The sequence below is a fragment of the Onychostoma macrolepis genome, chromosome 23 (genome assembly GCF_012432095.1).
Source record: "Onychostoma macrolepis isolate SWU-2019 chromosome 23, ASM1243209v1, whole genome shotgun sequence".
NCBI lineage: Eukaryota > Metazoa > Chordata > Actinopteri > Cypriniformes > Cyprinidae > Onychostoma > Onychostoma macrolepis.
Window position 1 is genome coordinate 28,181,850 of NC_081177.1, and position 14,226 is coordinate 28,196,075.

General features: G+C 41.4%; 1 protein-coding gene across 1 annotated transcript in view; it reads left to right on the forward strand.

Annotated features, from left to right (window-relative positions):
* The first annotated feature begins 1,359 nt into the window (after window positions 1-1,359).
* The window catches only part of si:dkey-9l20.3 (uncharacterized), a 45,244-nt gene continuing 32,377 nt past the window's right edge, over window positions 1,360-14,226 (forward strand). The window contains exons 1-20 of the mRNA XM_058762405.1: window positions 1,360-1,574; window positions 1,847-2,113; window positions 2,193-2,288; window positions 2,444-2,573; window positions 2,675-2,802; window positions 2,915-3,154; window positions 3,269-3,364; window positions 3,598-3,727; window positions 4,252-4,379; window positions 4,652-4,918; window positions 4,998-5,093; window positions 5,249-5,378; window positions 5,480-5,607; window positions 5,720-5,986; window positions 6,076-6,171; window positions 6,405-6,534; window positions 7,055-7,182; window positions 7,457-7,729; window positions 7,816-7,911; window positions 8,012-8,132. Coding sequence (XP_058618388.1) covers window positions 1,916-2,113; window positions 2,193-2,288; window positions 2,444-2,573; window positions 2,675-2,802; window positions 2,915-3,154; window positions 3,269-3,364; window positions 3,598-3,727; window positions 4,252-4,379; window positions 4,652-4,918; window positions 4,998-5,093; window positions 5,249-5,378; window positions 5,480-5,607; window positions 5,720-5,986; window positions 6,076-6,171; window positions 6,405-6,534; window positions 7,055-7,182; window positions 7,457-7,729; window positions 7,816-7,911; window positions 8,012-8,132 — 2,878 coding nt within the window. The 5' untranslated portion in view covers window positions 1,360-1,574; window positions 1,847-1,915. The remainder of the gene's footprint in view (window positions 1,575-1,846; window positions 2,114-2,192; window positions 2,289-2,443; window positions 2,574-2,674; window positions 2,803-2,914; window positions 3,155-3,268; window positions 3,365-3,597; window positions 3,728-4,251; window positions 4,380-4,651; window positions 4,919-4,997; window positions 5,094-5,248; window positions 5,379-5,479; window positions 5,608-5,719; window positions 5,987-6,075; window positions 6,172-6,404; window positions 6,535-7,054; window positions 7,183-7,456; window positions 7,730-7,815; window positions 7,912-8,011; window positions 8,133-14,226) is intronic.

Below are 14,226 nucleotides of genomic sequence, written 5' to 3' on the forward strand. Positions count from 1 at the left end.
AGCATTTCGTATTTCCCCCACCACTGAAGCTGCAAGTTACTTGAGTACCCCTCATTCCTACAAAATTATCCTTAAAGTACTTTGGAATAACTGTGGTCCTAAATTTTAGGTAAACAACAACGGCTACCTAACGTTTACTGAGCCGCTGTCTGCCCACAACCCCTCTCTGGATTCCTTGAGAGACATCATTGCTCCTCTTTGGACTCGTCTTGACAATCGACGGGGTGGAACTATCTCCTACAGAGAGGATACAAGCAGTGCTGTACTGGCACAAGTCACTGCAGCTGTTAAGCAATACTTCCCTAACATACCTTTTGCTGCTACATCAGCATTTGTGGCTACCTGGGACAGTGTGCCGTACCATAATGGTGGAGGGGTAAGACTTACCGTAATCTTTGACTGGTAATGAATGGTCTGTCTTGTTGGTTTGGAAGGTGTTGAATACTGTCTGTTGGTGTTTTGAAGGTGGTCACTTTCCAAGTGGTTTTAGCGTACAATGTTCATCGCTCTTTCATCCTGATCTATTATGGAGATGTTTCAGAAACCACACAACCTTGGCAGGTCAGTGAAGTTCTTCTGCTCCTCGTACATTGTGCAAATGACAAAAAATAAATAAAATAAATAAATAAAAGTAATACAAACATACAATTAGTAAGAAATTGCTCATGAATTCAAAAGAAAGGATTCTTTCTCTCTTTTTTATTCATTTTTTGATTTTATTTTAATTCATTCATTCATTTCTTCATTTCATTTCTTACTTATGACTTCATTTATTTTTTTCTTTACTCCTACAGGCTGGTTATAACACAGTGGACTCTGGCAGTTCTTTTACAATTCCAGCAGCACGTGTCCCTGAACTCTTATCGAGCAGTAATATCAATGTGACTTCTCGCTGGTCTTTCCATGTTGATGGGTCACCAAACCGTAAGCCCACGAGTTGTATTTTTCTTTAGAACCAGATTCTCAGGGGTGAATTCACTAAAGGTTTTAGCCACTGTAGCATATCGTGCTCGGACACAAAACCTCACTCTCACTCTCAGTTCAGCTCTACCTGGCACACTTTTGGCCTTTTAATAAGCCAATGCAGGTGCTGGATGCAGTGGGTGAGTCACACAATGTAATCCCACAAAAATCTGCCAGATTGCACCGGTCTGCCGTATTCTCCAGAACCTTACACTCAGTAGCAGCCTGAGAGCTGGGTGACTGCCCTGGGCAAATTCTGATCAGCTGTAATTGTGTGGCCATGACACTCTAGCTCCCTTACCTGTTTTGCATCATTTATTCAGTCAATCGGGTCCGAGGAAAAAAAACAGTGGCTCACAGTAAAATGAACAACACTATTAGAGAGCACAATGAAGTCTCAGTGAATTCCCCTTTCAAACTTTTAACCAGGGTAGTGTTTTTGGGATAACCTAAAGGATTCCTTGTCACTTGCATTTGTCCTAGTGCCAGCTAATTTCCTACCATTTGGAAACGGAGAAATAGTGACGCCCCGATTGGAGAATGGAAGCTCTGAAGCCATTACATTGCAGCAGCCTTTCAAGTTTTTTGGACGCACACACAACCAGATCTTCGTAAGCATTTTAGTTGTTCTTTTCCTTATGTAGATGGAGTTGGATTATCTACTTGCGTCGGAAACGACAAGTCTCTTTATATGAGTACAATTAGTAGATTTAATTTGCTCAGACGTCGATATCTTTATGGCCGAGGTTTTGTAAATGTGAAATTCAGAGGACTGTTGATTTGTGGAATTAACGAGTAGGAATTGTGCCTAATTCTACCTCTTCATTCTGTCACCATACATTTCCCCTCCCAACACGTGCAAATGTTTTGTCCTAAATTTCAGGTCAACAATAATGGCCATCTGACGTTTACTGAGCCGCTGTCTGACTACATTCCCCTTGTGAATTATGGAATGGACATCGTTGCTCCTCTCTGGACTCACCTTGACAATCGACGTGGTGGAACTATCTCCTGTAGAGAGGATACAAGCAGTGCTGTACTGGCACAACTCACTGCAGCTATTGACCGATACCACCCTGACATAACTTTTGTTGCTACATCAGCATTTGTGGCTACCTGGGATAGTGTTCCATACCATGATGGTGGAGGGGTAAGACCGAATTGTTGTTTATTAGTGAATTGGTGTTGTCTTTGAAAGGTTTTTCATGCATTATGTTGGTATTTTGAAGGTGGTCACGTTCCAAGTGGTTTTAGTCTCCAATGCCCATCGCTCTTTCATCCTCGTCAACTATGGAGACATTGCAGAGACAGAACAAATGTGGCAGGTGAGTGGTGACAGGTCCTTGTATACTTTGCCAATGAGATGAGACAAATGACAAGGCATTTCCCTTGTCTCACGTCATACCTTACATACTACTGAAAGCCAGTTATAACTGGAACCGGTGGAGGACCTAACATTGATTCATTTTTACTTCTGTAGGCTGGTTACAGCACGTTGGACTCTGTCCATTCTTTCACAATTCCAGTGAGCAGCGCCCCAGAACTCTCATCCAGCAGCAATATCAATGTGAATGGCCGCCTCTCGTTCCACGTGGATGGCTCGCCCAACTGTAAGCCAATGCAACCAGAATCTTGTGCTTAAGCTCTACCATTTGTGAGCTTGTTTCTTTAGCAGAACCAGAGAGTTCATTCTCACTTATCCTTTTCTTAGTGCCAACAAATTTCCTCGCTTCTGGGGATGGAGACATAGTGAACCCCCCCGCTGAGGATGGAAGCTCCGATGTCATTTTCTTGCAGCAGCCTTTCAAATACTTTGGGCGCACATACAATCAGATCTTCGTAAGCATTTCGTATTTCCCCCACCACTGAAGCTGCAAGTTACTTGAGTACCCCTCATTCCTACAAAATTATCCTTAAAGTACTTTGGAATAACTGTGGTCCTAAATTTTAGGTAAACAACAACGGCTACCTAACGTTTACTGAGCCGCTGTCTGCCCACAACCCCTCTCTGGATTCCTTGAGAGACATCATTGCTCCTCTTTGGACTCGTCTTGACAATCGACGGGGTGGAACTATCTCCTACAGAGAGGATACAAGCAGTGCTGTACTGGCACAAGTCACTGCAGCTGTTAAGCAATACTTCCTAACATACCTTTTGCTGCTACATCAGCATTTGTGGCTACCTGGGACAGTGTGCCGTACCATAATGGTGGAGGGTAAGACTTACCGTAATCTTTGACTGGTAATGAATGGTCTGTCTTGTTGGTTTGGAAGGTGTTGAATACTGTCTGTTGGTGTTTTGAAGGTGGTCACTTTCCAAGTGGTTTTAGCGTACAATGTTCATCGCTCTTTCATCCTGATCTATTATGGAGATGTTTCAGAAACCACACAAACTTGGCAGGTCAGTGAAGTTCTTCTGCTCCTCGTACATTGTGCAAATGACAAAAAATAAATAAAATAAATAAATAAAAGTAATACAAACATACAATTAGTAAGAAATTGCTCATGAATTCAAAAGAAAGGATTCTTTCTCTCTTTTTTATTCATTTTTTGATTTTATTTTAATTCATTCATTCATTTCTTCATTTCATTTCTTACTAATGACTTCATTTATTTTTTTCTTTACTCCTACAGGCTGGTTATAACACAGTGGACTCTGGCAGTTCTTTTACAATTCCAGCAGCACGTGTCCCTGAACTCTTATCGAGCAGTAATATCAATGTGACTTCTCGCTGGTCTTTCCATGTTGATGGGTCACCAAACCGTAAGCCCACGAGTTGTATTTTTCTTTAGAACCAGATTCTCAGGGGTGAATTCACTAAAGGTTTTAGCCACTGTAGCATATCGTGCTCGGACACAAAAACCTCACTCTCACTTTCAGTTCAGCTCTACCTGGCACACTTTCGGCCTTTTAATAAGCCAATGCAGGTGCTGGATGCAGTGGGTGAGTCACACAATGTAATCCCACAAAAATCTGCCAGATTGCACCGGTCTGCCGTATTCTCCAGAACCTTACACTCAGTAGCAGCCTGAGAGCTGGGTGACTGCCCTGGGCAAATTCTGATCAGCTGTAATTGTGTGGCCATGACACTCTAGCTCCCTTACCTGTTTTGCATCATTTATTCAGTCAATCGGGTCCGAGGAAAAAAAAACAGTGGCTCACAGTAAAATGAACAACACTATTAGAGAGCACAATGAAGTCTCAGTGAATTCCCCTTTCAAACTTTTAACCAGGGTAGTGTTTTTGGGATAACCTAAAGGATTCCTTGTCACTTGCATTTGTCCTAGTGCCAGCTAATTTCCTACCATTTGGAAACGGAGAAATAGTAACGCCCCGATTGGAGAATGGAAGCTCTGAAGCCATTACATTGCAGCAGCCTTTCAAGTTTTTTGGACGCACACACAACCAGATCTTCGTAAGCATTTTAGTTGTTCTTTTCCTTATGTAGATGGAGTTGGATTATCTACTTGCGTCGGAAACGACAAGTCTCTTTATATGAGTACAATTAGTAGATTTAATTTGCTCAGACGTCGATATCTTTATGGCCGAGGTTTTGTAAATGTGAAATTCAGAGGACTGTTGATTTGTGGAATTAACGAGTAGGAATTGTGCCTAATTCTACCTCTTCATTCTGTCACCATACATTTCCCCTCCCAACACGTGCAAATGTTTTGTCCTAAATTTCAGGTCAACAATAATGGCCATCTGACGTTTAGTGAGCCGCTGTCTAACTACATTCCCCTTGTGAATTATGGAATGGACATCGTTGCTCCTCTCTGGACTCACCTTGACAATCGACGTGGTGGAACTATCTCCTGTAGAGAGGATACAAGCAGTGCTGTACTGGCACAACTCACTGCAGCTATTGACCGATACCACCCTGACATAACTTTTGTTGCTACATCAGCATTTGTGGCTACCTGGGATAGTGTTCCATACCATGATGGTGGAGGGGTAAGACCGAATTGTTGTTTATTAGTGAATTGGTGTTGTCTTTGAAAGGTTTTTCATGCATTATGTTGGTATTTTGAAGGTGGTCACGTTCCAAGTGGTTTTAGTCTCCAATGCCCATCGCTCTTTCATCCTCGTCAACTATGGAGACATTGCAGAGACAGAACAAATGTGGCAGGTGAGTGGTGACAGGTCCTTGTATACTTTGCCAATGAGATGAGACAAATGACAAGGCATTTCCTTGTCTCACGTCATACCTTACATACTACTGAAAGCCAGTTATAACTGGAACCGGTGGAGGACCTAACATTGATTCATTGTTTACTTCTGTAGGCTGGTTACAGCACGTTGGACTCTGTCCATTCTTTCACAATTCCAGTGAGCAGCGCCCCAGAACTCTCATCCAGCAGCAATATCAATGTGAATGGCCGCCTCTCGTTCCACGTGGATGGCTCGCCCAACTGTAAGCCAATGCAACCAGAATCTTGTGCATAAGCTCTACCATTTGTGAGCTTGTTTCTTTAGCAGAACCAGAGAGTTCATTCTCACTTATCCTTTTCTTAGTGCCAACAAATTTCCTCGCTTCTGGGGATGGAGACATAGTGAACCCCCCCGCTGAGGATGGAAGCTCCGATGTCATTTTCTTGCAGCAGCCTTTCAAATACTTTGGGCGCACATACAATCAGATCTTCGTAAGCATTTCGTATTTCCCCCACCACTGAAGCTGCAAGTTACTTGAGTACCCCTCATTCCTACAAAATTATCCTTAAAGTACTTTGGAATAACTGTGGTCCTAAATTTTAGGTAAACAACAACGGCTACCTAACGTTTACTGAGCCGCTGTCTGCCCACAACCCCTCTCTGGATTCCTTGAGAGACATCATTGCTCCTCTTTGGACTCGTCTTGACAATCGACGGGGTGGAACTATCTCCTACAGAGAGGATACAAGCAGTGCTGTACTGGCACAAGTCACTGCAGCTGTTAGGCAATACTTCCCTAACATACCTTTTGCTGCTACATCAGCATTTGTGGCTACCTGGGACAGTGTGCCGTACCATAATGGTGGAGGGGTAAGACTTACCGTAATCTTTGACTGGTAATGAATGGTCTGTCTTGTTGGTTTGGAAGATGTTGAATACTGTCTGTTGGTGTTTTGAAGGTGGTCACTTTCCAAGTGGTTTTAGCGTACAATGTTCATCGCTCTTTCATCCTGATCTATTATGGAGATGTTTCAGAAACCACACAACCTTGGCAGGTCAGTGAAGTTCTTCTGCTCCTCGTACATTGTGCAAATGACAAAAAATAAATAAAATAAATAAATAAAAGTAATACAAACATACAATTAGTAAGAAATTGCTCATGAATTCAAAAGAAAGGATTCTTTCTCTCTTTTTTATTCATTTTTTGATTTTATTTTAATTCATTCATTCATTTCTTCATTTCATTTCTTACTAATGACTTCATTTATTTTTTTCTTTACTCCTACAGGCTGGTTATAACACAGTGGACTCTGGCAGTTCTTTTACAATTCCAGCAGCACGTGTCCCTGAACTCTTATCGAGCAGTAATATCAATGTGACTTCTCGCTGGTCTTTCCATGTTGATGGGTCACCAAACCGTAAGCCCACGAGTTGTATTTTTCTTTAGAACCAGATTCTCAGGGGTGAATTCACTAAAGGTTTTAGCCACTGTAGCATATCGTGCTCGGACACAAAAACCTCACTCTCAGTTCAGCTCTACCTGGCACACTTTTGGCCTTTTAATAAGCCAATGCAGGTGCTGGATGCAGTGGGTGAGTCACACAATGTAATCCCACAAAAATCTGCCAGATTGCACCGGTCTGCCGTATTCTCCAGAACCTTACACTCAGTAGCAGCCTGAGAGCTGGGTGACTGCCCTGGGCAAATTCTGATCAGCTGTAATTGTGTGGCCATGACACTCTAGCTCCCTTACCTGTTTTGCATCATTTATTCAGTCAATCGGGTCCGAGGAAAAAAAACAACAGTGGCTCACAGTAAAATGAACAACACTATTAGAGAGCACAATGAAGTCTCAGTGAATTCCCCTTTCAAACTTTTAACCAGGGTAGTGTTTTTGGGATAACCTAAAGGATTCCTTGTCACTTGCATTTGTCCTAGTGCCAGCTAATTTCCTACCATTTGGAAACGGAGAAATATTGACGCCCCGATTGGAGAATGGAAGCTCTGAAGCCATTACATTGCAGCAGCCTTTCAAGTTTTTTGGACGCACACACAACCAGACCTTTGTAAGCATTTTTAGTTGTTGTTTTCCTTATGTATATGAAGTCGGGTTATCTACTTGCATTTGAAACAACAAGTCTTTTTAAATGAGTACAACTTGTAGATTCACTTTGCTCAGACATAGATATCTTTATGGACGAGCTTTTGTAAATGTTAAATTCAGAGGACTGTTGATTTGTAGAATTAACAAGTAGGAATTGTGCCTAATTCTACCTCTTCATTTTGTCAACATATAATTCTCCTTTACAACACATACAAATGTTTTGTCCTAAATTTTAGGTGAACAACAACGGCCTTCTGACGTTTACTGAGCCGCTGTCCAACTACATCCCCCTTTTGATTTCCGGAAGAGACATCATTGCTCCTCTTTGGACTCACCTTGACAATCAACGAGGTGGGACAATCTCCTACAGAGAGGACACAACCGGTGTTGTACTGGCACTAGTTACTGCAGCTGTTCAGCAATACTTCGCCATCCTTCCCCTTACATTCACCGCTACATCAGTGTTTGTGGCTACTTGGGACAGTGTGCCATACTCCTCTGGTGAAGGAGTAAGTTCTAAATTTAACCGTCTGCACTTTATTAATATTGATTATTCGTTGCTATTTTCTGAATGCTGTCTATTTGTGTTTTGAAGGTAGTTACTTTTCAAGTGGTCTTAATCTCCTGTGTTGACCACTCCTTCATTCTGTTTAACTATGGCAACATAACAGAAACAAGACAACGGTGGCTAGTAAGACTTAAGTTTTTTTTTTTTTTTTTTTTTTTTCAATTTAACAGAGATTCAGAGATTCAATTTACAAACTGCCAGTTTACATGTATTTTTTATGCAGGCTCATTATGACACAGTGGACTTTGCACACTCATATAATTGTTCCTTATCGACGGTCTCCGAATTGTCATCCAACAGCAATGTCAACGTTAAAGGTCGCTGGGGTTTTCATGTTTATGATGGTAATGTAATTTATTTTCATCTATATTTTTTCAGCATTCTATGTGTGGCTACTGCAAAATACTGCTTTTGTTTTCATTTTTTTATGTTATGTTGACACCAGTGGTGGGATACTGATTAAGGACATGTAAATGAACACATTTTATGTTTTTCTGGTTAGATAAATGAGAATGAGAGGGAAACTGACTCCCAATCTGAGTTGATGTTTGAGACCTGAGATCTGCCAAACAGAGATAAATGTAGATATCATAAATACACTTGTGAAGCCATACTTTTGAGTAGCACCAGGAATTTTATGTCTTATCAATAACATAGTAAAGTTACACACATATATATATATATATATATATATATATATATATTTATTTATTCATTTATTTATTTATTTTTATTATTATTATTATTATTATTATTATTATTAATGATAGGCCAACATTGACCAGATATATATTTGCACTATTTCTATGCATTTTTCTAGAAAATGGGATGTTCAAACTATAATTAAATAATTGAATATTAAATTAGACCTTAACAGACCATTTATATTTACACATTCATGAAATATGAAACATTCAAACAGAAGCAATAAAAACTAGAACAACAAAAAGAAGGGGCGCAAAACAGAAAAAAAAAAAAAAGATTACAATTCAAACAAACAAACAAAATCATTCATAATGGGGCTCTCTACCTCTGTGGTGCATACTTGAGCAAAATATCAGGTCACTGTCAATAGCTAAGTTTCCATCACCCTGTTTTAATGCGCATTTTGAAGTGTCGCATGAGAAACGAGTGATGGAAACGCCAAATTTCTAATAAAAATCCCTTAATTCACAAAAAAGTTTTTACGCTCGCTTGAGGTGGTTTTTGACTTGTGCGAAAAAGGCTTAATGCAGAAAATGGGAGACGAATAAATTCCTCCAAGCGCATCAAAAAAGTCATGTGACTTTGCGCTATGAGATGGAATAATTTGACTAGCAGCGGACCGATCTCGTTCACAGCATCTGAAATTGTTGTCGTGTTCTTTCTGAAATGCCTGAGCAAAATGTGTCATCAAAGAATCCGGCAGCAAAGTAAACAGCAGCATCTGCCTCCAAAAGCAATGACAGCATTTATTGTTCCGTCTGCTCGCTCTGAGGCTCAAGTAATTTTTCATATATGAAAATTATTATATTCAGCAACTTATCCTAGTTTTCTATAGGCTATTTAGTGCCAGTTTACCAGGAAGTGACGATTTTGTTCTCTTTGACTCATTGGATGGAAACGGTGCTTGTTCGCAAATGTTTTATGCGATATTCCAATTTTGCACATAAGTTAAATTCACAACTTTGGATGGAAACCCGGCTAGTGTGGGTGACAGAAGACAGTGGTTGTATCAGTGAAGGCAGAGGACTGGGGAGAGCTGAAGACAATGGTACAGCTGGAGGAGGAGGAAAGGCTAGGGCCCTGGGCAGAACCAGGTATTCCACAGAGCTGGATGGAACCAGGAAAGGAGGAAGGACTAGGGCCCTGGATTGATTGAGGGAGTCCACAGATCTGGATGGAATCAGCGGGAGCCCACCAGTGTGGAGAAGACGGGGCAGAAGATCTCCACGGCGGAGCAGACAGAGCAGGAGCCCACCAGAGTGGAGCCGACAGGGCAGGAGACCTCCACGGCGGAACAGGAGAACACCACGACGGATCAGGAACCTACAGCACAGATTGGAGCCTAGGGAAAACTGAGACACAAGAGACAGACATGGCATATACGGTCTCAAAGACCGAGGTAGGGAATACAAGAAGTTCCTCAACAGTTTCCCTAGAGCCCACTGAACAAGCAGACAGTTCACAATTGGATGCATTGACTGGTACTAAACTGGTAGACAGTTCAATGATAGAAACTGACAAGACAGACAGTTTAAAATCAGACTCATGGACTGGAACTGAACAGGAAGACAGTTCAACAACACGCTGACTGACTGAGAATGGACAGATAGACAGTTCATAATCAGGCTCCTCCATAGAAACTGAACAGATGGATGGTTCAACAACAGACTCAATGGCTAAATCAGGATCGACAGATAGTTCAAATTCAGACTAAACAACAGCATTGAGACAGGCAGATAGCTCAAGGTTAGATTCCCTGACGGAAACAGGCAAAACAAACAGTTCACCAGTGGTCTCCTTGGCAAAGACAGAAGTAATAGGGCAAATAGAGATTTCATTCATGGTTTCAGAGTTCATAGCAGGCAGGATTAAGTGTTCAAAGGTTACCTCTTTGGCTGTGCCAAGGTTACTAGGGCACATAGCAAGTTTATTAGTAACAGACAGTCATGAAGTATGTGGATAGAGTCCTTGGCTGTGATTGACAAGACTGAGAGTTCATAGGTAGCCTCCTCGGCTGGATCGGGACAGGAGAAAAGTTCATAAGCAGCCTCTGTGGCCGATTCAGGGCTGGACAACGGTTCACAGACAGAGAACGAAGGTTCATAGATGGCCTTCGTGGCCGGTTCAGTGCAGGACGAGGATTTACAGATGGCCTCCATAGCCATGACAGGACAGGACAAGGATTCATAGAGGGTTACCACTGCCACCTCTGGAGGTTCTACAGTGATAACATCAGGAAACGAGTAGAGTTTATTTACAGGATGGGTACAGTGCTCATCTACGGTTCCTTCTACCATGACATGATGGGCTGGACATGCGTTGCTGGGCGCCATCACCACGCAAGGAGCTGAAACAAACACCGCCACTTTGGGAGGTTCTGTGGTGGTGTATGCAGCCCAAACACACCAAAAAGCGATCCCCATCATGGGGAACGCTTCCGACAGGTGATTTAGTTCAGGAACAGGAGGGGTTAAGAGCGCTGGTTTAGGAATACCACTTGCACGTGCTGACACCAGCGGTAGGTCCTCCATGCTGGATGCCAGTCTGGGAGCTTGAAGAACTGACCTCGACGATCTAGGTGCAATAGACAGAGCATGACAGGACTCTGGATGAACAGCTATGACATGATGAGACTCTGAACGATCAGTGAAGACATAACGAGACACTGGAAGATCAGCTGTGACATGACAAGACTATGGACAATCAGCGAAGACATGACGAGACTCTGGATGATCAGTGAAGACATGACGAGACTCTGGATGATCAGCTGAGACATGACGAGACTCTGGACGATCAGCGAAGACATGGCAAGACTCTGGGAGATCAGTGAAGACATGGGGAGACTCTAGAAGATCAGCGGTGACATGACGAGACTCTGGACGATCAGCGAAGAAATGACAAGACTAGAAGATCAACTGAGACGTGACGAGACTCAGGATAATCAGCTGTGATGTGATGAAACTCTGGCAGATCAGCTGAGACGTGACTGGACTCATGACAATGGACTGTGACTGGACTTGATTCATGACAATCAATTGTGACTTGACTTAGCTCAGGAAGATCGACTGTGACGTGACTTGACTCATGAATGATAGCTGTGACATAACGGTTCATTGTTGTGTCTGCCATTTTGCGATCGAACTCCGCTGTCGCCGCGTTTTTGTGAGCACGCTGTGGTCTGATAACATGAGCAATAGTCCAAATTAGGTATAAACAGAGTCCGAAACAGCGAGACGAGGGTAATCCAAGATACACGGGCAGATATCAGGAAACATGGCAATAAACTAGATAAACTAAACTTAGACTTAGAAAACACGGAAGGGCTCAGTAATGTAGCTATCACTGGGAGAGCGATAAACGCTAGACAATACTGGAACTAAACAAACACAGATTGGCTCGGTAAAGCCGCTATCACTAGGAGAGGGATAAATGCAGAACAATACTCGGAGCTAAACATAAACACAGAATAGCTCGGTAAGGCAGCTAACACTTGGAGAGTGCTAAACGTAGAACAATACTAGGCAACTAGATCAGGAACTGAATGTGTTTTATATGGTGTGTGTAATAGCTCTCAGGTGAGCGTGTGATTGGTGACAGTTGTGTGATCAGTGCAGCCAAGTCAAGTCAAGTCACTTTTATTTATATAGCGCTTTTAACAATACAGATTGTGTCAAAGCACTTAACAGTATCAAATTGGAGGATAGAGTGTCAGTAATGTATAATGATAAGATTAAACACTCAATTTTCAGTTAAAGGCATTTCATTATTGAATTCAGAGATGTCATTGTCTAGCTCAGCTTAGTTTAAATAGTATCTGTGCAATCAAATCGACGATAATCGCTAGAAATTAATCAAGTGTCCCCAACTGAGCAAGCCAGAGGCGACAGCGGCAAGGAACCAAAACTTCCTCTATGACAGAATGGAGAAAAAACCTTGTGAGAAACCAGGCTCAGTCGGGGGGCCAGTTCTCCTCTGGCCAGACGAAACCTGCAGTTCAATTCCAACCGCAGCTATGTCAGATTGTGTAAAGAGCTTAACAATTTATTATTTAAAAAATAATTTAAAAAACCCTAAAAATTATGTATTTATTAATTTTTCATATTTGTATATTATTGTTTTTTTTCCTTTTTTATTTTATTTATTTATTTATTTTTTTTAAATGTATTATATTTCAACTTCTAACAATAATAGTATTATGTAGTTAAGTTTTTTTATTATATATATATTTTATTTATTTATTTATTATATATATATTTTTATTTTTTATTTTTAGTTTTATTGTATTTTAGTCGCGGTCTTCACTGGGGATATGTTTCTGGGGCTCATCTAGGTGTCCTGGTCTCCGCTGACGATCAGGGCTGTAGACATCATCTCCCAGCGCTGATCCACCATCTGATCGGATACGGACTGAGAAACAGAATAAGAAAGAAACAGACAAATATTAGCGTAGATGCCATTCTTCTTATGATGTAACGAGTACATCGTGTGTTATGGGGAGTGTTCCCCGTTCCGGTTGATCTAATTAATGCAGCCTAACAATCCTTTAATGGATTTGAATATTAGAAGCGTATTAGTGTGTTATGTGTAAGCCAGGCTAAAGAGATGGGTCTTTAATCTAGATTTAAACTGACAGAGTGTGTCTGCCTCCCGAACAGTGTTAGGTAGATTATTCCAGAGTTTGGGTGCTAAATAGGAAAAGGATCTGCCGCCTGCAGTTGATTTTGATATTCTAGGTATTATCAAATGGCCAGAGTTTTGAGAACGCAGCGGACGTGGAGGAAAATAATGTGATAAGAGATCGCTCAAGTACTGAGGAGTTAAGCCATTCAGGGCTTTATAAGTAATTATAATTATATAATTTTAAAATCTATCTGATGTTTGATAGGGAGCCAGTGCAGTGTTGACAGAACCGGGCAAATATGGTCATACTTCCTGGTTCTACTAATGACTCTAGCTGCTGCATTTTACCAACTGTAGTTTGTTGATCAAGTGTGTAGAACAACCACCCAATAAAGCATTACAATAGTCTAACCTTGAGGTGCAGCCTGTGATTGATGACAGTTGTGTGATCAGTGCAATGGATGATGGGAAATGCAGTCCACTGTGACGTGCACCAGTCTGTGTGGGGCGAGAGTCAATATGAAGGAAGGGCGATCTCCAATGGCGAGTGGACGGAAGACCACGAACCGGATTCGTGACAGTATAAGACCCGACAAGGAAACATGAGGCAGACTACACATAATATACTAAACTTAACGAGGGACAGACAGGTGCGGTGAATCAACTAATAATGAGACAACGAGGACAGGAACAGGAACGACCAAAAAAGGGCACATGAGGGAGAAACTGGGTCACGGGGAGCAAAACACAAAGACAGTCCTATCCTGACATATACACAGTACTCACACATATATTATGTAAACAAAAACTTTTATTTTGTATGCGATTAATCATTTGACAGCACTACTCATGATATACTTGTGCTAGCAGACAGAGTGGGTCACACTTTATTTTATGGTCCAATCCTCGCTATTAACAAACCATTAACTACAACTTTTGTATCAATAAACTCCTAATTTGCTGCTTATTAATAGTTAATAAGGTAGTTGTTAAGTTTAGGTATTGGGTAGGATTAGGGATGTAGAATAATCATGGTCATGCAGAATATGTACACAAGTGTGAAGACATAGAGAGTCTTATTGAGAATCCACATTTGTGGTATGAAATATTTTA